At 44.2% G+C, this 20,785-nt stretch overlaps 2 protein-coding genes across 6 annotated transcripts in view; one reads left to right on the top strand and one right to left on the bottom strand.

Moving 5' to 3' along the window:
• The window catches only part of si:dkey-181m9.8 (E3 ubiquitin-protein ligase RNF31), a 104,004-nt gene extending 96,031 nt beyond the window's left edge, over nt 1–7,973 (top strand). For all 3 annotated transcript variants that reach the window (XM_038809166.1, XM_038809165.1, XM_038809164.1), the window contains one exon: nt 6,460–7,973. In XM_038809166.1, the coding sequence (XP_038665094.1) occupies nt 6,460–6,516 (57 nt within the window). In that variant the 3' untranslated portion in view covers nt 6,517–7,973. The remainder of the gene's footprint in view (nt 1–6,459) is intronic.
• Nucleotides 7,974–12,184: 4,211 nt separating this feature from the next.
• Nucleotides 12,185–20,785, bottom strand: part of impa1 (inositol monophosphatase 1) — a 44,382-nt gene continuing 35,781 nt past the window's right edge. For all 3 annotated transcript variants that reach the window (XM_038809157.1, XM_038809158.1, XM_038809156.1), the window contains exons 8-9: nt 20,622–20,773; nt 12,185–16,770 (exon numbers count right to left, since the gene is read on the bottom strand). In XM_038809157.1, coding sequence (XP_038665085.1) covers nt 16,658–16,770; nt 20,622–20,773 — 265 coding nt within the window. In that variant the 3' untranslated portion in view covers nt 12,185–16,657. The remainder of the gene's footprint in view (nt 16,771–20,621; nt 20,774–20,785) is intronic.

The following is a 20,785-nucleotide window of genomic DNA, read 5'->3' as shown; positions in this document are numbered from 1 at the left end:
CTGCGGATAGCGTGGTCTGGAGGTGACATGCTGGAAATTGTATGACCTGGTAAACGTGGACCATTCTTGACTGCTAAAGCACGGGCCATTGTCGTTCATGATGGTGATTGGGATGCCATGCCTTGAGAACGTCTCCTTACAAGCTTTGATGATGGTCTGAGAGGTGAGGTCCGGGAGCATCAGCGCCTCAGGGTAATTCGAGAAATAGTCGATGATCAATACGTAGTCGCGACCATTCGCATGAAAGAGGTCGATGCCAACCTTGGACCACGGAAATGAAAAAAATGAAATGAAAATCGATTATTGACACAAGTAGGCTTCAAATGAAGTTACTGTGAAAAGCTCCTAGTCGCCACATTCCGGCGCCTGTTCGGGGAGGCTGGTACGGGAATTGAACCGTGCTGCTGGCCTGCCTTGGTCTGCTTTCAAAGCCAGCGATTTAGCCCAGTGCTAAACCAGCCCCTGACCTGGAGAGGTCACTATGTCATGCTGTTGGAGCGTCTCCGCGCTTTGCGCTGGCTGGGATTGCTGACAGGTAGCACATTTCAGGACCATGTTTGTGATGTCCTGACTGATGCTGGGCCAGTAGATAGCTTGTTGGGCTCTGCGTCTGCACTTCACGACGCCAGGTGTCCCTCATGAATCTGGCGCAGCACCAAGCTCTGAAGACTGAGTGGAATGACAATCCTGTCCAGCTTGAGGAGGATACCATCAATCACCGTCTGGTCATCCTTCACATTGTAAAATTGTGGGCATTGCCCTTTCTGCCAGCCATTGGTGAGGTTGTGGATGACGCGCTGCAAGAAGGGGGTCTTTGGCCACCTCATCATGGATGAGAACTACCTTCTCATCTGTCGCCGGGAGAGTGCAAGCACACAGCTGCACCTGCGATTTGATGTGCTGGATGATCTCCAGCGGCTCACTGGGCAAGGTGACGGAGCGGGACAATGCATCAGCGATGATGAGCTTCTTGCCAGGTGTGTACACCAAGTTGAAGTCACACCTTCTAAGTTTAAGCAGGATTCTCTGCAACCGAGGCGTCATGTCGTTCAGGTCCTTGTGGATGATGTGGACCAGAGGCCTATGATCCGTCTCGACAGTAAATGTCGGCAGGCCTTAGACATAATCATGAAACTTGAGGATGCCAGTGAGAAGACCCAAGCACTCCTTCTCAATCTGAGCATATCTGGTTTCAGTGGGCGTCATTGCCCTTGATGTGTAGGCTACTGGTGCCCAGGATGATGTGTCATTTCGTTGAAGCAACACCGCGCCGATGCCATCCTGACTCGCATCTTTGGATATCTTTGTCTCCCTTTCCGGGTCGAAGAATGCCAGGGTTGGTGCAGTGGTGAGCTTGGCTTTCAGCTCCAGACACTCTCTCTGGTATGCTGCCTTCAATTCAAAGGCAGTTGACTTTTTCACCAGGTTGCGTAGGGCCGTGGTGTGTGTGGCCATGTTTGGAATGAACTTGGCCAGACAATTGACCATACCCAAGAAGCGCAGCACCACCTTTTTGCCCTCGGGGACCTTCATCGTCTCGATGGCCTTGATTTTGTCTGTGTCCGGGCGCACACCATGCTGTGAGATCTGGTTGCCTAGGAACTTGAGCGTCAATGTGCCAAAACAACATTTGGACCTGTTTAACTTCAGGACGTTGGCATGTTCACGGCGAAATACCTTCTAGAGACGGGACACATGTTCTTCAGGGGGTCGTGGACCACATGATGATATCGTCCACGTACACACGAACCCTTTCAATGCCTTCCATCATCTGCTCCATGATGCGATGGAATAACTCAGATGCCGAGATGATGCCAAGTGGTATGCGATTGTAGCAGTATCTGCCAAAAGGCGTGTTGAAGATGCAGAGCCTTCTGCTGGAGTCTTCCAGCTGGATTTGCCAAAATCCCTGTGATGCATCCAATTTGGTGAAGAAGCACGTGTGTGCCATCTCACTTGTGAGTTCCACCCACTTTGGGGTGGGGTAGTGTTCCCGCATGATATTCTTATTGAGATCCTTGGGATCAATGCAGGTCCCCCGAAGGCTTCTTTACGCACACCATCGAGCTGACCCAGTCAGTCGGTTTGGTGACCTTGGATATGATGCCTTTTTGCTGAAGATCCTTGAGCTGTGCTTTCAGGCGCTCTCTCAGTGGAGCAGGGACACATCGTGATGCGTGGACCACTGGCTTGGCATCAGGTCGTAACAATCTTGTATCGATACGGCAGCGTGCCCATCCAGTTGAACACATCTGGATACTGGGCGAGGATGTCGTCGATGCCGGCCTGAAGATCCACATCGGAGGATGTTGTGGTTAAACCCTTTGAATGAGGTTCAGCTGCTTGCAGGCCTGCACACCTAGTTAGGAATGCCCTGTCCAGCTTAACAATTTCAAAGCGTAACCATGCTTGCGTGTGTCGGTTGGATATGTGCAGATGGCAGGATCCCAGTGTCGTGATGGCATTCCCGTTGTAATCCAGGAGCTTGCAGGCAGCTGGAACGACCGTGGGGGGCTTCTTAATGTGTCTGAAGTCTGTCTGTGAGAGGAGGTTGGCAGAGGCACGTGTGTCCAGTTTGAACTGGATGGGGCAGTGGTTGACCGTCACTGCTCGTCATTCGTCCTCTGAATCCACAGCTAGGATTGACTGGACTTGCGATGAGTCTGGTGTGGCATAGTCACACGTTGTAATAATGCCCACACGGTAGGCATTGTCCAGGCATTCATCATCTGGATCCGTTGCACTGCTGGGATCAGAATCCTGTAGGCGTTGTTGCACACTCCGGATGTGCCATCGTCGGAATTGGGAGCACTGGCTCCTGACTGGTGGTGCAGATCTGCACAGGGCTGCATAGTGGGCTGGCTTCCCGCAGTTTAAACAGCGTCTGCCTCTTGCAAGGCAGTGTTTCTTTAAATGGGCGTCATGACGTCGGCGTCCTGACGCTCCGTGCATCGTTGCACATGCGCAGTGCGGTTCTCAGACGTCTGCACCTGCGCAGTGAGGGTTTCGGCCGCTTTGTTATTCTGTTTGCATCATGCATGCGACGGGCCCCAGGAAGAGCACGCGAAATGGCTGCTTTCGCCAATGTTGAGGCGCTGCAGCCAGGAGATGGCCTGCACACTCTCCGCATCGTGAGAGGCTAGTTTATCATTTCCTGCCGTTTTGTACTGGGAATAGCGATTTTCAGCGTGCTCATGCACTGTGCATGTTTCAATCGCGACTGGCAGGGTCATATGTTTGATCTTCAGTAACTGCTCTCTCAGAGGATCAGAGTGAACTCCAAAAACGATTTGGTCTCTGATCATGGAGTCAGTGATATCACCGAAGTTGCAGGATTGCGCTAGCAGTCTAAGGTTAATTAAATATGAGTTGAAGGATTGGTCTTTACCTTGCAATCACTGCTTGAATATGTAGCGCTCGAAGATTTCGTTGGTGTCCACCTCACAGTGGCTGTCAAACTTGTCCAGGATGGTCTGAAACTTTGTCTTGTCCTGGTCTTCGGCAAAGTCAAAGGAGTTGAATATTTCCAAGGCATGATCACATTTTATTCTGCTGCCCTCCACTGGGTGTTCAAGCTGCACTCATACTGACATTGGCACTTGATTTTTTAAAAATTATTTCTGCTCCTATAAATTTCACCAGAGTCAAGGGGTGTGATTCTCCGAAATGGCTGCTAAGTGTTGACGCCGGCGTCAACGGGCCCCTTGACCCAGCGATTCCGTAACCCACAGGGCTCCGCGCAGCTCCGGATGCCGATACCGAGTCTGTCACTTCTTGCCGAGGGTCCGTGCATGCGCGCGATGGCCGCCTGTGGCAGCGGCCCCGCACAACATGGCGGACCCACACAACAGACCGTCCCCCACAATACAGGCCCCCCTTGGATCGCGCGCACCTGCCGATCGGTGGCCCCCGATTGCGAGCCTGGCTGTCCTGGAGGCCCCCCCCTTTGCCGGTGGTGGATCCCCCCCGGTGATGGATCGGGGGGACCCCCATCAGGGCGGCCGCGGACGAAGTCCGCTCTGCCACCCTGAGTGCACGCCGGCTGGAACCATGTTAGAACCACGACGGTGGGAACTCGGGCAGCTGTCGGCTGAGAATCACCGCGGGGGCTTCTTTCAGTGGTCCTCGACCGGCGCCGCGTCAAGCGCACACGCGCGACTGGTCCGCAGAGAATCACGGGAAGGCGTCGGACCCGATCGCGGGTCCGACTCCCCATTCTCCGCCCCTGCCCCGAGTGCGATTTTCAGGGTGGAGGCTCGGAGAATTCCGCCCAAGGTCTCTCCATTTCAACTGAACGCAAGTTTTTAGGTCCAAAGACACTGAATGTGCAGCACATGTTAGGGAATTTAGTCCTCAATACAAAATCAATTGAATCGCCAAGGATCACTCTTACTTAGTTGCCTTGGTTTGATGCCCTTTCTCTTTCAATGGAGTTTCCCAAAGTGAAATAGCATTATTGAGATATTCTTAGCAAGGCGACACTGATAAAGTTAAACATATGCTACTTGGCTTACCTCTACCAGTTGATTGACAGCAGCTGTAGATGTAGAGCTCAGACCATACTTTTTTAACTTTGTTTGATTAAGATTAACTTTGTTTGGGCGGCACAGTGACACAGTGGTTAGCACTGCTACCTCACCGCTCCAGGGACCCGGGTTCCGTTCCAGCCTTGGGTCACTGTCTGTCTGAAGTTTGCACATTCTCCCGTGTCTGCGTGGGTTTCCTCCGGGTGCTCCGGTTTCCTCCTACATTCCAAAGATGTGCAGGTTAGGTGGATTGGCCATGCTAAACTGCCCCATAGTGTCCAGAAAAAATGTGTAGGTTACGTTATGGGGTTATTGGAATAGGGTGGGCAATCTTGGGTGGAACTCTCTTTTCAGAGGGTCGGTGCAGACTCGATGGGACAAATTATTTCCTTCCGCACTGTAGGAATTCCATGAAGAGAGGCTGAACAAAATACTTTGTTTAATTCCATTCTTCCATTTGATGTGAATCTCTAGTTCATGTTAATATTTTAAGTAGACATTGGTTCTGGGAAGATTAAAGTTTCTGTAGAAAATGGGATAAATGTAACTAAAGAAGGTTGGAGTCTATTATACTGAAAGGGTTGGGCCATGTTGACTTAAGGGGTTGACAGCTGGAAAGGCTTACTTAGCTGAAGAACTGGAGATGCAATGTCTACACTGCTTGCAAAGTCGTGGAGTCCAGAGAAATGTTCTGGAAGCTAAAGCTAAATTAGTTGAGAAGAATTCCATGAACCCTAAAGGGTACGTTATTATAGAGATGGATAAAGTTTCAGAATAGTCTCTGGTTTCAATTTATTTGTGTGTTTTCTGGTTAGAGGGAGTTGGCTGCTGTTTTGACATTGTGTGGTTTGCAGCTCAGAGAAGCCCCTTGGACCTTTTAACAGGCTCCAGGCAGCTAGGGCTTAGAAAAGTCTTGGGAACTGAGAAGGTGGCGGAAGGTCACTGGTTTCATACTAGGCAGTTGGGGCTCAGAGAAGCTCTGAGGGCCATTTATAGCTCAGTGCAGCTAAGACACTGGAGTTCGGAGAAACCTGGTGCAGCACCAGCTTAGTAAAGTTAGCATTCTGTGAAAGAGTTGGAAGTGTGATAATTAGAGGTGGGAGCGCAGCTTTCTGAATCCGATGCAATACAGTCTCGGGAGAAGAGATTGAACCATCGAGAGGTGAGCAGTCATTGAGGCAGTCTGAGTCAGATCAGCTTTGGAGCAAATTCAGAGAGGTGAGCTCTTCGAAAATGAAGAGTTGAAATTCCTCCCTTTGGAGACAAGAGTTTTACCAAAATATTGTGATTTAGTTGTGGCGACTTAGTGGTCACATCGTGGATTGCTGAGAAATCCGTGGGATCTGCCGTTGCACATTAAATGGCAGATCAGACCGTCTGGTGTGTTCAACCATAGCTTTCCTAGTATTTTGCTTGCCTGACTTTGTGTAGTAAAGTTTATTTAATTTGTTTAAAATGATGGAATCTTGTGGCTTTATTCTCCTAGTGGCTAACTGAGATATCAAACATAAATGAAATTACTGACTGTTCCTGAACACATTAAAATTTACCAATTTAAACGTTAATTCAGTAACACAAAATTCACTGAATCAAATCAAATGAGTTAAAAACTAGGGTTTTGGAAAAGGCAGAAATAAACTAGACAACTGGAGATGAAACTAAAATTAAAATAACTTGTAATAATTGGCCACCATTTTGAGAATTCCATTGAATTTAGTTGCAGTTAAGTAAGTCTTTTGCCATGGAATTCCGAGCTTAAATTGATCCTGCCTAGGTGATGCTGGAAAATATTTCATTTGAGTTCTTGTGTATCAGAGGAGGATGTTTTGTTCAGAGGCAAACCTTTCATTTAAGTCATTTACTGTATCGAACAGCAATTGACACAGTTTCATGATGTGAAAGTGACCTATGTTATCTGGTTTATTTTTAACAGAAAATATTGAATGAACTGAAGCTCGACAATCAACAAACTGTTTCCAACAAGAATTAAGGATCATTTGCTTCCATCAGTCAGATGTTTAATGAGAAGTAGCTTTATCCACATAGATGCAGGAAGAGGCCATTCAGCCCATCGTGTCTGTGCCAGCAACATACTGTGAAAATGCTTTATATCAAGATCAGTCTTTTTAAAATTGCATTTACTTTTATTTGTTCTAGCTATCACTACTCAGTTATGTTTAAACAGTATTGCTCACAGTCAGATATTTCGTAGAAACATGGAAGGCTTTGTGGTGTGGAAGGAGGCTATTTAGTCCATCGTGTCCATGGCAGCCAAGAAAGAGCTATGCAGTCTAATACCACCTTGCAGCTCTTGGTCCATAGCCCTGTAGCTTATGGCCCTTCAAGTGCTCAGCCAGATGTTTCTATTAAATACGAAAAGGATTTTGGCCTCTTGCACCTTCTCCGGCAATGAGATTCAGAACCACACTGTCCTCTAGGTATAAGAAAAATCCCCATTTCATTACCTTGCGAAAAAGAATGGAATGGCCAGTTTGGATCAGATATCAGTTTAATGTATGAGAGAGAAGAGTGGGACTTGGCAGACAGCTGGGCTTGAGTGTGTGTGACAGTGATCTGCAATGAAGGAACCTCCGCTTCTGGAGCAGACCCTGCAAAGGTGCCCTATTCAAATGTGTTTAAACATAAGGGCAATGTCAGTGCAGTGATTGGCTCCTGAGATATATTTTTCAGAAATCTATAATCCATCTGAAAAAAGGAAGCAAGGGGAATGTGACAGAACTCAGTCACAGCCCTTATAAGTTTCTGCACACATTTTTAAAGAAAGTGGGAAATTTAATATTTTAGTTTATCATGCAATTTTTAGAGGTATGATTTTTTAAAAAAGCTATTTGTCTGTATTGCAGTAAATGACAATGAAATTAATTTTCCAAATAAGGACAGATGTTATAAGGCTGCACTGCCAGTGCAAAGCCTCACCATGCTTTTATTTACGTTGGAGATGGGGCAACAACCCTATAGACATAATCCTGCACCCCATGCTCTCCTAATGAAGCCCTTGCCAACAATTCACTTTGTCCTTTTCTTTAGCTCAAATCCCCTATGCCAAATTTACAATCAGTATTCATTTGTGTCCTGCTTATATACAAATCATACAGCTGGCAGGTAATTAGAGCTCAGATTTCAGACCCATTGCTTGAGTGATTTTGCACACTTCCTATTTATTTGTCTTAGTAAAGTAATTCTCATTATAATTCACTACAGATGTTATATTTTTATATGTTGGAAGTTTTTGTTCTGCTTTAGAAGGTTAATCTCATAGTCATACCTCTTGATGTTTAAAAATCAATTTAAATATTTTTACGTCAGTTTGTTAATTATTATACTGCAGAGCTGTTCACAATACACAATACATCATATTCAGCCTCCAAAATCTGGTAACTTTCTTCTATTTGCACCTATATTTTTTCAGATTAAATTTTGTGGATGGGACTGGTGGTTAGCCTCATTAGTACAGTAAGACCTCACTTAAAGTTGCTCTCCTGAAAATCATGACTTTAAATGAAACATTGATTTCACAGGAATCATGTTAAAACTAGTTAGATTCTATTGGAGTTTCATTATGAGAAAAAAAATTAAAGCATTTTACCCTCGTACAATATTTTACATTGCTAAATCCCTACATTGGTAAATGACAGTTATTTTTACACTTATTCACAATATAACTTTCTACTTGGAGTACCTCCTTCTCACTGCTGATCCTGCTTCCTGAACATCCCACTCCCTGATCCTCCTGGTCGCTTCAGATCCTCCCCTTCCCCAACCCTGAAGTTGCAGCCTCTCCTCACCCTCTAACCCTCCAAGTTATGACTGCTTCCCCACTTTGCGACCTGCCAAGTTGCAGCCTCTTGCCCCCTCCCTGACCCACTCTCTCACTGAACCTTGCAATTTCTGACTCTCCCTCCCACCACTTTCTTCTCTTGGACTTACATCCCGGTCAAGATCCAGATCTGACCTGAAGCTGGAGCTCCAACATTGTGAAAGTGCGAGTCCCGATGGTGCAGAAGTGCAGACTTGGAGCTACTACAATCCATGTTTTATTTTAAATGCTCCTGCTGGCTGTTTGCTTCTCCTGAGCCCTCACTCAAAGTAAGGACTCTGGAGAAGTGCAGCGAAACAGGAGCAGTTTTAATAGTCATGTCGGTTGAGGAGGTGGAAGATGGCATAACTTGGAGCAGGAGGAAGCTGCAGTTCGAAAATTAGGAAGTGGGGAAAGGCTGTAGCTCAGAGGTTGGGGAACAAGGAAAGACCACAGTTCAGAGGTCAGGGGTGGAATGGGAGGACTGCTCCAAAACAACACCAATTGGGTCACACAGGAAACCACATTCAAACAAATTCTCTTGATGCGAGATCTTACAGACCCTTAAAACGAAACAATGTTAAACAGGGCAACATTAAACAAGGACTACTCTATGAAATTTCTAAGTTAAAGGTCAAGATCAGTTAATAGCCACAACTTTCAATAGACCCAGGCTACAGTTCACATGCAGCCCATGTAACAGGCATGCCCACTGTTCTACCCTTCCAGAGAAATGAGATTTTCTCAATCAGTCTAGAATGGATTCAAAACAAAAAGGTGAAAGGACGTGTATGTCATCCAACCCTAACACAAAATATAAATGCGAATTGTAAAGTGACATTTGTAGATTTTCATATGTAGATCCATAAATTATTCTCAGCCACACTAACCTAAAGTGAAGATGAGCAAAGGCGTGGTGCTTACCTATTTATTTTTAAATACCAGGCATTCATCTGTTGAGTCACTAACAGGGTGGGAATGTTGTCAATTGAACGTGCTGACTCGCCAAAGGGCCAGAGGCACAAAGTTTAAGAGAATTGGAGAGTGGTTAACAAACCTCATATTTACAATAAAGTGCCATACGTAGAAAATGCAGACAAATCTTATTAGTAACAAAATCATAGTGTAGATATTACAAGCACAGCCAGAGTTTAGGTGAGCATATCCATCTGATAAAAGCTAGAGGCTCTTCTGAAGCAAATCATTACAGGAATCTCACGATCGAGCAGGTGAACAATTGAAAAAGTATAACGCTTTATTTTGATACCTGCACCAGAAAATTAAAGACTTCCACTTATATAGTACAGTCTCAAAGCAATTCGTATTAATCAATAATGATTTTTTTCTCCCAAATATCAAGAAAATTAAGAGTTCTTAAACTGTGGCTGACAATGTGTAGACGGCAGGCAGAGTAATGGAATTGCATGGGGGGAACCCAATAGTCGATTCAAGAACTTAAGCAAACATTTTGACTTCTAGGTTTGATGTTTCCAAGGTTTGAAGGGGGCATGGTGAACACCTGCATGATGCAATCTCAACTCCAAAAGGTCAATATACTAATCGAAATTAGAGTTGCTTACAATGGATATTGCACATATAGGAAGGGAAGCACTCAGACTTAATGATGCTTCCCAGGAACTACTGCAGGATAAACTCAGAAAGAGGGGACATACTTTTCTGAAGGGGAGAAAGAAATCTGTGGCTCTCACCAACAAGGCATTGTTAGAGATAGCTGAGCAGTTGGGATGTTGTGTCCCAATCTTGGATGCAGTGCAGGAAGCAGTATATTACTTTCACAGGTTAGGAAAAGCGAGCATGTTTGCTGACACCAACATCTTGGGGTTTAAGCACATCCCCTCCCCACTCTGTCATGCAAGTATACTCCATTATATTACTCCACATGTCCACTCAACTTGGAACAGCATATAGCTTTCGCTTTCCCATTTATCATTTGTCGTTGACACTCACCCCAACCCTTATGCAGTGTGATGCATCTGTCTCAGCAAATGTACCACATTAGCGTTCATTCACTCACTCTTATTTTTTTCTTTCTCACCCCTTGGAGAAGAGAGCACAAAACACAAGGTCAGGACCTGGGCTGCTACATGTAGCCATGCTAACAGATGCAGAGGAAGCGGCCCAAGAGATAAATGTTAATATCCGTGTTCTGGTCAGTCAAAGATGGAAAGACTGAGAGCTGCCAGATAAATAGTGACAGAATTTCAAACATCTGAGACATGTGCTACCTTCATCAATGACTAAGATGGAGTATGCTGATTGTCAAGGTTGATATTTTGCTGTGACTGAATTATATCCCTTTTTTACAGAAAAGGTTGCTGGGTGATTTCTCAAACCATGTCATTCCTTTACAGGATGTATACCCATGCCAGTGGAAATACTTAGGGAGAAATTCTCTGCTCCCGCGATAAATCGGGAAGGCCGTCGTGAACTCGGCCGAGTTTTACGACGGTCTCGAAGGCCGCTCCTCGCACCTAATTCACCCCCACCCGGGGGGGCTAGGAGCGGCGCTCCGTAAATCTCGGCCGCCGGGCCTTGACGCTTGCGTCAAGGCGGCGCGCCAAGAATGACGCGATGGCGGCGCCTATGTGACATCATCCGCGCATGCGCAGGTTGGCCGGCTCCAACCCGCGCATACGCGGCTGACGTCATGACGGCTCCAACCCGCGCATGCGCGGTTGCCATCTTCCCCCTCCGCTGCCCCGTAAGACGTTGTGGCTTGATCTTGCGGGGCGGCGGAGGGGAAAGAGTGCGTCGCTTTGAGATGCCGGCCTGACAATCGGTGGGCACCGATCGCGGGCCAGTCCCCTCCCGAGCACGGCCGTGGTGCTCACTCCCTTCTCCGCCCCCCACAAGCTTCAAACCAGCATTTGGCGCCATGTTCACGACGGCAGCGACCAGGTGTGGTTGCCGCCGTCATGAACCGGTTGGGAACGGCAGGCCGCTAGGCCCATGCGGGCCGGAGAATCGCCGGTCACCGTGTGAAACGGCGAGTGGTGATTCTTCCGAGTTGGGGGGGGTTGGGAGAATCGCGGGGGGTGCCAGGGGGGGCGTGTCGCGAGTCGCCCGGCCCTCCCACGATTCTCCCTCCCAGCGTGGGGAGCGGAGAATTCCGCCCTTAGGCTTTGGGGGTTTAGATGGTTGGCTTTTCACCTGGTTATTCACAACTCAAGTGATAATGAGCAGGCACTGGTGGCAGGGACAGCGATGTTCTGTTAGACGCACCCACTGCACCTCTCATCTTGATCTTATTCATGTTCAGTAAAAGTTGTCCAACAAGAATTCTTTGCCTGCAGAAAGTTTAAGATTCCAATTGTAAGAAATGAACTTATGAGGAGATGACAACTTTTTAATGAATGTATTAATTCATGGGACGTGGTCTTCACTGGCAGTGCCAGGATTTCTTGCCCTAGGAGAGTTTAAATGCCCACCCTAGAGTGTTCAATCTCACTTCAGTTTAATTTGTCATTTTCTTAAGCAATCCAAAACATATGCTAGAAATTTTGCTAAATTGAATTTAACATACCTCATGGTTTCTCTAAGGAATGTTAATTGCTACAATAAGGACATGTCTGTCTGCACTAAAGCTCCTGACTTCAGTGAGCAACCAGATTTAATGGAGGTACAAAGAAATGGGTAGTTTTGGAGATAGGCTGTGGGCACAATGCAAAATAAAGTTATTTTAACTTTCCAACTGACCCATTTTAGGAATTAAAGCCCCCCCTCTTAAGAACCCATTCTCATTTCGTCCCACTCCCAACAATTTTATAAATTAAACATTATAGATTATAAAATTAAATAAATTCACGCACGCACTGAACAATCCAGATGCAAAAAAAATTTAATTTACAATAGATTATAAAAAGATTGAAAAGTTGCACATTATGTTTACACTTATTGAGATTTACATTCTCTTAATTTACATATGTTCTATGCACAATGTAGCTGATCTACATCATCTCCTGGTTCAATAACACCTTGAATTAAAAATACTTATCTTTCTATAATTTCACACCGCTGATCTCGTGACCCTCTCCAGCCCTACAACTCTCCAAGAACTCTACATTTCTCCAATTCTGGCTTTTTTTCCCCAATTTCCTTCTTTCCACCAATGGTCATGCTATCAGCTATCGAACTAAGACTTTGGAATTCCCTCCTGAAACCACTCTCCTCTTTGAAGATATTGTTTAAAACCACCTACTTTGACCAAGGTTTTGTTCAGAGTCAAACTTTCACTCGTGTGAAAGTTTGGAACGTTCTATAGTGAAGGTGCTATATAAATTAAATTCTTACAGTTCCTAAAGTCTGGGGTGAAACATGCAGTCATTAGCATAATTCATCAGGGGTACATAGGTATTCATCCATGATGCCCTTGAGTTGGATTTTAACAATAAGTTAATAATATTTATATTGACAGACATAACCTAATTGACTTGATGCAAAATTGAACTAACATGTTCCAATAAAGTTCATCTCACTTGTCTGATTGAAGGTCCAGTAGGAACATACACCTGTTAATAATAATCTTTATTGTCACAAGTAGGCTTACATTAAGTTACTGTAAAAATCCCCTCGTCGCCACATTCCAGTGTCTGTTCGGGTACACAGAGGGAGAATTCAGAATGTCCAAATTATCTAACAGCACCTATCTAGTCTTTCAGGACATGTGGGAGGAAACCCACGCAGATACAGGGAGAACGGTGGAACGGTTCACTATCCAAGCAAAGATCATGTAATGCTGAATTGAACCCTAATATGTTGGATATGATAGAAACAGAGAAAAGGGTGCCACCTCACTATCCCATCCCGAGCTGCCAACACTGCTTGGACATATTCTTGAAGATTTCATCGCATGACTTCCTGCCTCCATCCATCTCACCCCACATTCATGTCATTGGTCATTGAAGATGCCGCCCCCCCCCCCCCCATCATTCCCATGGCACATAGATTCTTCAGGGGAGATTCTCTGGGCTCTCCGCCGTATGTTTCTCAGTGTTGGGAGGCGACCCGCTGTTGGCTGACAATGGGATTCCCCATTTATTCCATCCCATGCCACCAGGAAACCCGTGACTGGTGTACACCATCGGCGGGACCGGAAGATCCCGCCCTTTCTCAACTGAACGATTCTTGACTATTAGCCTTATTCTTCACTTCAATTAATTTTGTAACTGGTAACCAAGTATCTAAACAAAATTTAAAATACACAATGCTTTTTGTCCCAGGCTGCTTGCCTGGAGATTAACCCTTAATTTCTGAATACCCAGTAAAATCCTCTCTGATCCCACCTGCTGCTTACAAATACACCTGTAAAAGGTAGAGTCTGGAATCCAGGCCTATTTACTCCCTCTTCTTCCTCCCCTATTCAAAGTCAGATGAAGTCTGGCAGTAGTTCCAGGTATGGTGACAGGCTTCCTCTCCTGCTGTGCATCTTCCCTCAGCACTTAGCTGGCAAGGTCTTCAGTGAGATTCGACATAGTCTTTGGAGTTTGTCTGCAATTTAATGTGGTTCCCACCTCTCATGAGGCAGACTAATTTAGTGCCTCAATTTCGCTCATGGCCACTCTGAGCAGATTTCCATTTCATCATGGGAATCCCAACAAACGCCTGTTTCAAATACTTAATGACCTAGAAAACGGACACGGCAGGAGGAAAATGCAGTCCTTTACCTCTATAGAAGCAAGGCTGTCATATTATGTCTAATATAAAAGAGATGTTGTTGGTATTTATTGCTGTATTGTCTTTATAACCCTGAACTACTCTCGGTCTTCCAGGCTAATAAAGTAATAGCAGCAGTCTATCCTGGTAACATAAATAGAAGCCCTTTGCTAAAATTCTCATTTTTATAACACCTGACCGAATTGAAACATAACATCACACCACAAATAATTTCATTCCAACATAAAATATCAGATTCCTTAGTATTGTGCACACAGGCATAACGGTTTAATATTGCTTCAGAAAAAAAGCGGCCTAACTTCATCAAATGCCTGGCTGGTGGTGATGAAATATGGTTTTAGCTACAAATGTTGGAATTATCATTTGGTTTAGTTAAAATCTCTCTTAGACCTAAAAAGATAACCATGTCTTCCAGCAATGTCAAAGCCTTCTTAAAATGGGGGCCTAGTCTGCTAATGCGGTTTGGTGCATCATATTATACTGCTATCTGCTTTTTAACAGATTAACGTTCAACTGGCTAATAATTCTCAAACGAGGGCTTGAAGCACCTTTCATGTTACCTATGGAGGTTGAAGTGTATGCAAATAATTGCACTCAATTATGTTTGGACTACTGAGCCTCACAAATAAAAAGTAGGTGACATTGTTAAAACTATCAAACTGGTTCAGGCAGAGTACTGAGCATGAGTTAGGTTGAAGAAAGGCAAAAGATCATTTCAGGAATCAGACTGTGAGCTCAATGAGTAGGGCTAATTCTTATCTCCAGTCAGAACCTAGCTCTCCTTTGCAAACAGATGTAGTTGGAACAAAGGAGAAATCAGCGTAAACAAATTCACGGTTCTCATGAGTTTCAAAAATACATCTTATTATCAGAGTAAAATAGCAAGCAAATCCATGTGCTCTACAATTGCAATAAATGATTTTACACTTGTACCAACCAGCTCCACTTATATATAGAGAGGTAGAGTTTCCACTTGGTTGCATTGGGTTTCCCAACATAATTCACCCAAAATTAGTGTAATGCACGAAAGATCGTGGCACTCCCAAGTGTAAATTTTGTTTCCAAGATCTTCTGAAGTAATTTAAAAAACATCACACAAGCAACCTGTCATGCCCTCAAAATTGGCCGTGCCCCATGGTGAATTATTCACTCTTGTCAATTTCTACTATTTGTGTTTGTAGGTTTTTGAAGAAGCTCCAAAAAGAATAAGCCATATCTTTTGGGCACAAGGTAGTAAATAGGCTTTATTCTTCACACAAGAGCTGAATCTGTTTACAGAAGTTCAGGACCGGAGTGTTTTCTTATACTCGGTCATGGGACATGGGCATTGCAGGCTGTGCCAGCATTTATTGTCCATCCTAATTGCCCTTGAGGGGCAGTTAACAGTCAACCACATTACTTGCCAGACCAGGTAAGGATGGCAGATTTCTTTCCCTAAAGGACATTAGTGAACCAGATGGGTTTCATGGTCATCATTTAGACTTTTAATTCCAGATTTTTATTGAATTCAAATTTCACCATCTACAGTGACGGGATTTGGACCTGGGACCCCAGAGTACATTAGGTCTCTGGATTACTAGTCCAGCGACAATACGACTATGCCATTACCACAGTCTTGACTAGTTTTAATTCCTCTGTACCCTCTCCCTGCTAAACTGGACTGGGTTTTTAAATCTGGTTTTTCACCTCGCCCGTGGGCTCTCTTAGTTTAGGATGGGTTGGAGAATGCATATTTGGTGATTCACAAAATACAATTGTTGGTACAGATTGGATAAATCAGAGCCTTTTTATCTGACTCAATGTTCACACGTTACGCAAGCAACTTTTTAAAGCTCTTGATTTTTTGAGAAACTGTCTACAGCAAAATAAATAGCAAATTATATGTTTTCAGAAAGTCATTTTCAGCATTTTACACTTGGGTTACACTTGTAGACTAAGCATTCTGATTAAAATGATAAACCCAATTCAGTTGTATTAATCAAACCACAAAGTTACCACTCTTAAATATCTGAAGGAATACTTTCTAAAGCAAATTATTTTTTTCTAAATTGTATTCTGAAATACTGTCCAATTTTGCTGATTGGTGATAAAATTTGGGGTTGCCAATAGCAAATCGAGCAGAAACTGGAGAAGAAAAACAGTTCTCAAATTGGCTGCAATTTTAGTCTAAATTAAGCCAGGAAAGCAGATTATACCCACTGCAGAAACTCTTAACCTCATAATATAATATTTCTTGCATTCAATTTATGCATTCATTTCCATTCAATACCAAAACAATTACAGGACATGTGTTTATATATCACAACATACAGTTAGCAAGAACGTGCGACTAGACTACGGTAGCAATGATTCAAATTCTGGCTGCAACGCTTCAATCCATCAGTTTCTGATCAGACCCCGCAGAAGCAGAAAATTATTTTATTATAAAATATTGACGAAAATGATGGCACTATCAACACAATAGAGCACCATATACATTGGCTACTGCAATTGACCTGACCAGTTCGCCTGATGAGTTCAAGAGATATTCCTAATATGTTTGCAAATGAAAATTTAAAATCTATTTAAACTGGAGTAAAACATGTTTAAAAATTGTATTGAGAAATACATTTTCTCATTATTATTGATCATCCCTCTGATAGGGGATTGTCTGCACTTCTTGAGCTATTCTCTCTGCAATGGCTCTGCTTCCTGCAGCAATCACTCTACGGGACATCATATCGAATGGTCCACCTAATGGGAAGAAATGAAGGTGTCAATGACAAAAGGAGGGATATCATTATTAACAGTGTATTCTCATCTTACATTTACTAGGACTTTTGTTTTATAGGTTGACACAAAATCACCTTTAAAGACATGCAAAACATATGAATGCAAATAACATGTTGACATTAGCTTTAACTTAGTGCTACAGGCAACGTGTGTGCCCCTGTCAGATAATCAATATTGTTGATGTGCTTGCAATTTTATATTTTGTTGAATGTATTACACGAGCAACATCTTGTCATTATATACCACATTGAAACAAAAAGAAAGCATCTCAAGGCGCATCAGAGGCATGGTCAGAAATGTATCTGTTGAGACGTTAAGATGTTAGTAGTGACTTAAAATCTCGCTCGGAGAGGAGTTTAAAAAGGGTCTTAATTACGGAGCTGAAGATAGGAATGGAGGTTTAGGCATGGATATTAAGAGTATGGAACCTATGCAACTAAAACCATGACCATCAACTATAGGGCAAAGGAATGAAGGGGGTTTCACAACAGACAAGTCAGAATGGAGAATTCAGGAGAGGGGAGGTGTTGAACTGAAGAACATTAAAAGAGGAATATGGGGGTGACTCCATGAAGGGATCAAAACATAAGGATGAGAATTTTAAGTTTGAGGCACTGGGAGGCCTTAGACGAAGTCAATGAGGACAGGGGCAATGGTGAGCAAGACTTGGTGTGGATTATATGTGGGCAGCAAAGTTTTGGATGACATGAAACTCACACAGGGCAGTGGATTGGTGACTGTCGAGTAGAGCATTGGAAAAGACAACAATGAAGGTGACAAAGGCATAGTGAATTTTTCATCATTTTGAATCACCAAGAGGACATGGATTTAGAAACTCAGTCTAGTTTGATTAAGACACAGATGCTGGTTTAGTTTGTAACAGTGGCCAGGAAGGAGAATATAATAGGAGCAAGGGTACTGAATTTGTGGTGGGAGCCGCAGATGGTAACTTCAGTTTATCACTGTTTAATTGTGGGACATGACAACATATCTAAAACTGGTGGTTGGAGGATCCTGCCGGCAACACAAGAACAGGGTGGGATTGAAAAAGAAGGGCAAAGCTGGATGCCATCATGATGTCATCAAAGAGCAACATGTAGATGAAGAGCAGCAGGTGCCCAAAGCCAGTTAATGGGAGAATTACAAAAGTAATAATGTGGGGAGAGGAGGAAATCCATTTTTAGAGATGCTTTGTGTATGATCATATACCAAGTAGCTGTTCTAGAATATGCTTTTAAGGAACACCAGCATTTCATCACTATAAGCGAAATGTGTCAACTTATCCAGTCTTTGTTTCACTTTAGCTTTGAGCAGATTACATACACACAGCTCTGTTGCCTTCAAGCTTTATACCTATGTACAACTGTTCTCATGTGTTTAGTCTTAATAAATTAATCTACAGTGTGTTTACCCAATATCTTATGAGTTTTGTACAGTAAATAAGCTGGAAGTGTTACATCATTATGATAACACAACAAAAGCCCCACTGGACAATGGACGAATGAGATTGGCCTAGTTTTTAAAAAAATATTTTTATTCTCCTTTTTCACATTTGCTCCCAAATTTGCACCCACCAACAATAAACAATAAGCAGTAACAAATATAATGTCAATCCCCATCACATCCTCCAACCAACCCCCAAACAACTGCCCGCACGTTAACATAAACGAATAACAAAAAAGAATCAGGAATCACCCATCGTCACCATTAACACATACAGTCCCCAACTCTGCCAACCCCCTCCGCCCCCCCACTCCCACTAATGTTCGATGTTATCCAATTCTTGAAAGTGCATAATGAATAATGGCCATATATTGTAGAACCCCTCCATCCTTCCCCTCAGTTCAAACTTAACCTTCTCAAGAGTCAAGAATTCCAGCAGGTTCCCCTGCCACGCCAGGGCACAGGGTGGCGAGGTTGCTCTCCATCCCAACAGGATGCACCTTCAGGTGATCAATGAGGCGAAGGCTACAACATCTCCGCACCCATTTCCAACACCGGCTTGTCCGACACCCCGAATATGGGCACTTGAGGGCCCAGGTCCAGTTTCACGTGCACCACTTTAGAGATTACCCAAAAAACCTCCTTCCAGTAATCCTCGAGCTTTGGACAGGACCAAAACATATGAACGTGATTTGCGCCCCCTAACCCCCCCACCCCGGAACGTTCACACACATCTTCTACACCCTCAAAGAGCTGGCTCATTCTCGTCCTCGTGAGGTGTGCTCTATATACCACCTTCAGCTGCATCAGCCCCAGCCTCATGCAAGAGGTGGAGGCGTTCACTCTCCGGAGCACCTCACACCAGAACACCTCCTCCATACCCTCTCCCAACTCTTCCTCCCACTTTGCTTTGATGCCTTCCAGTGGTGCCTTCTCTCTTGCAAAATAGCCCCAAAAACCACCGACACTACCCCCTTCTCCAGTCCCCCTGTTGTCAGCACCTCCTCCAGCAATGTGGAGGCTGGCTCCACCGGGAAGCTCTGTATCTCCTTCCTGGAAAAATCTCAAAACTGCACGTATCTAAACATATCCCCCTGCTCCAGCCCATACTTCGCTCTCAGCTCCTTCAATCCTAAAAACCGACCCCCAAGAAACAAATCTTTTAGTGTTTTAATCTCCTTCTCCCATTTCCGAAAATTTCCATCCCGCTTCCCGGTCTTAAATCTGTGGTTCCCCCAAATCGGCATTTCCCTTGACCCTGCCCCCAACCCGAAGTGTTGGCGAAACTGCCTCCAAATTCTCAATGAAGCTATTATTACCCGACTCCCAAAGTATTTCCCGGGGCCATCGGGAGCGGCGCTGTTGCTAGCGCCTCCAATCCCGACCCCCGACACAATCTCTACTCCATTCTGACCCATTGGGAATCAACCCCTCTGACCCAGCTCCACACCTTCTCCACATTCGAGATTGGCCTAGTCGACCATGCTATAGGCTGCAGGCAGATTGGAAGGAAGAAGGCATTCTGGTTATACAGTTACAGACATGTCATTTGTGACTCTGGTTAAGGCAGAGGCAAAATATTAGTACTTTGGGAGAGTCCGAAACTTGATAGTAGAATTCCAAACTGGGATTACGTTCATTAGGAAATTGAATAACTACTAGTAAAGGAAGATTGGGTTATGAAAAAAGAACGGGGGTAGTCGAGCCATCCAGCACAGGCATAATGGGCCAAATGGTCTCCTGTGCTGTAATATTCTGCGATTTTGAGTTGCAGGAAAGATAAGCACAGATTTAGGAGACTATAGTTCAAAGAAGAAAGGGGAGATGGGAAGCAGTGCAATAGACAGCGAGGGTAACGATACTTAAGTGAAGGGACTGATGGCAGCGTTCTGAAAGAGGGGAACAAGCCATTATTAAGGACAGCATTTCAAAGCACTTAGGAATACAGTAGTTCCTAACTTAAATCCTAGATGTGTTCTTTAAAGTTGCGACTAAACAAAATAATGTTGCGTGAATTAAATCTTCCCATATTAATTAATGGATAAACTGGCATTACGTTCCACAGTGAGTTTCTCCCCAATCCCCAGTGAATCCTTCCCCAGTCTCTGTTTGGAAACAGCGAACTGAAAGTACTTTTGGCCATGGGAAGCAGGGCGGCGGGTAGTATTAGATGATGCGCAAAGCATATGTTATCTCAATTCTAAAAATGTGTGCATTGCTCCTTTAATTTGGTCTACAATTGTGTTAAATCTGAAAGTAATGTTTGAATCCATTCATACGAGTTTGTTTTACCAGAAAATCCATGTGCTGAAAATATGCCAGAAAATTCATTTTATTTGTAAAACAGTGGATCCATGACTCAAAACTACCTGATATATCCAGCACGACACCGCCAGCCTCAGTAACAATGAGTGCGGCTGCTGCCATATCCCAGCAGTGGATACCCATCTCATAGTAAGCGTCTGCACCACCAGTTGCCACTGTGCACATGTTTACGGCTGCAGTTCCCAGAGCTCGAATTCTGAAACACATT

The sequence above is a fragment of the Scyliorhinus canicula genome, chromosome 10, assembly GCF_902713615.1.
Source record: "Scyliorhinus canicula chromosome 10, sScyCan1.1, whole genome shotgun sequence".
Lineage (NCBI taxonomy): Eukaryota > Metazoa > Chordata > Chondrichthyes > Carcharhiniformes > Scyliorhinidae > Scyliorhinus > Scyliorhinus canicula.
The sequence above is the reverse complement of the archived record's forward strand: the minus strand, read 5'-3'. Positions and strand labels throughout refer to the sequence as shown.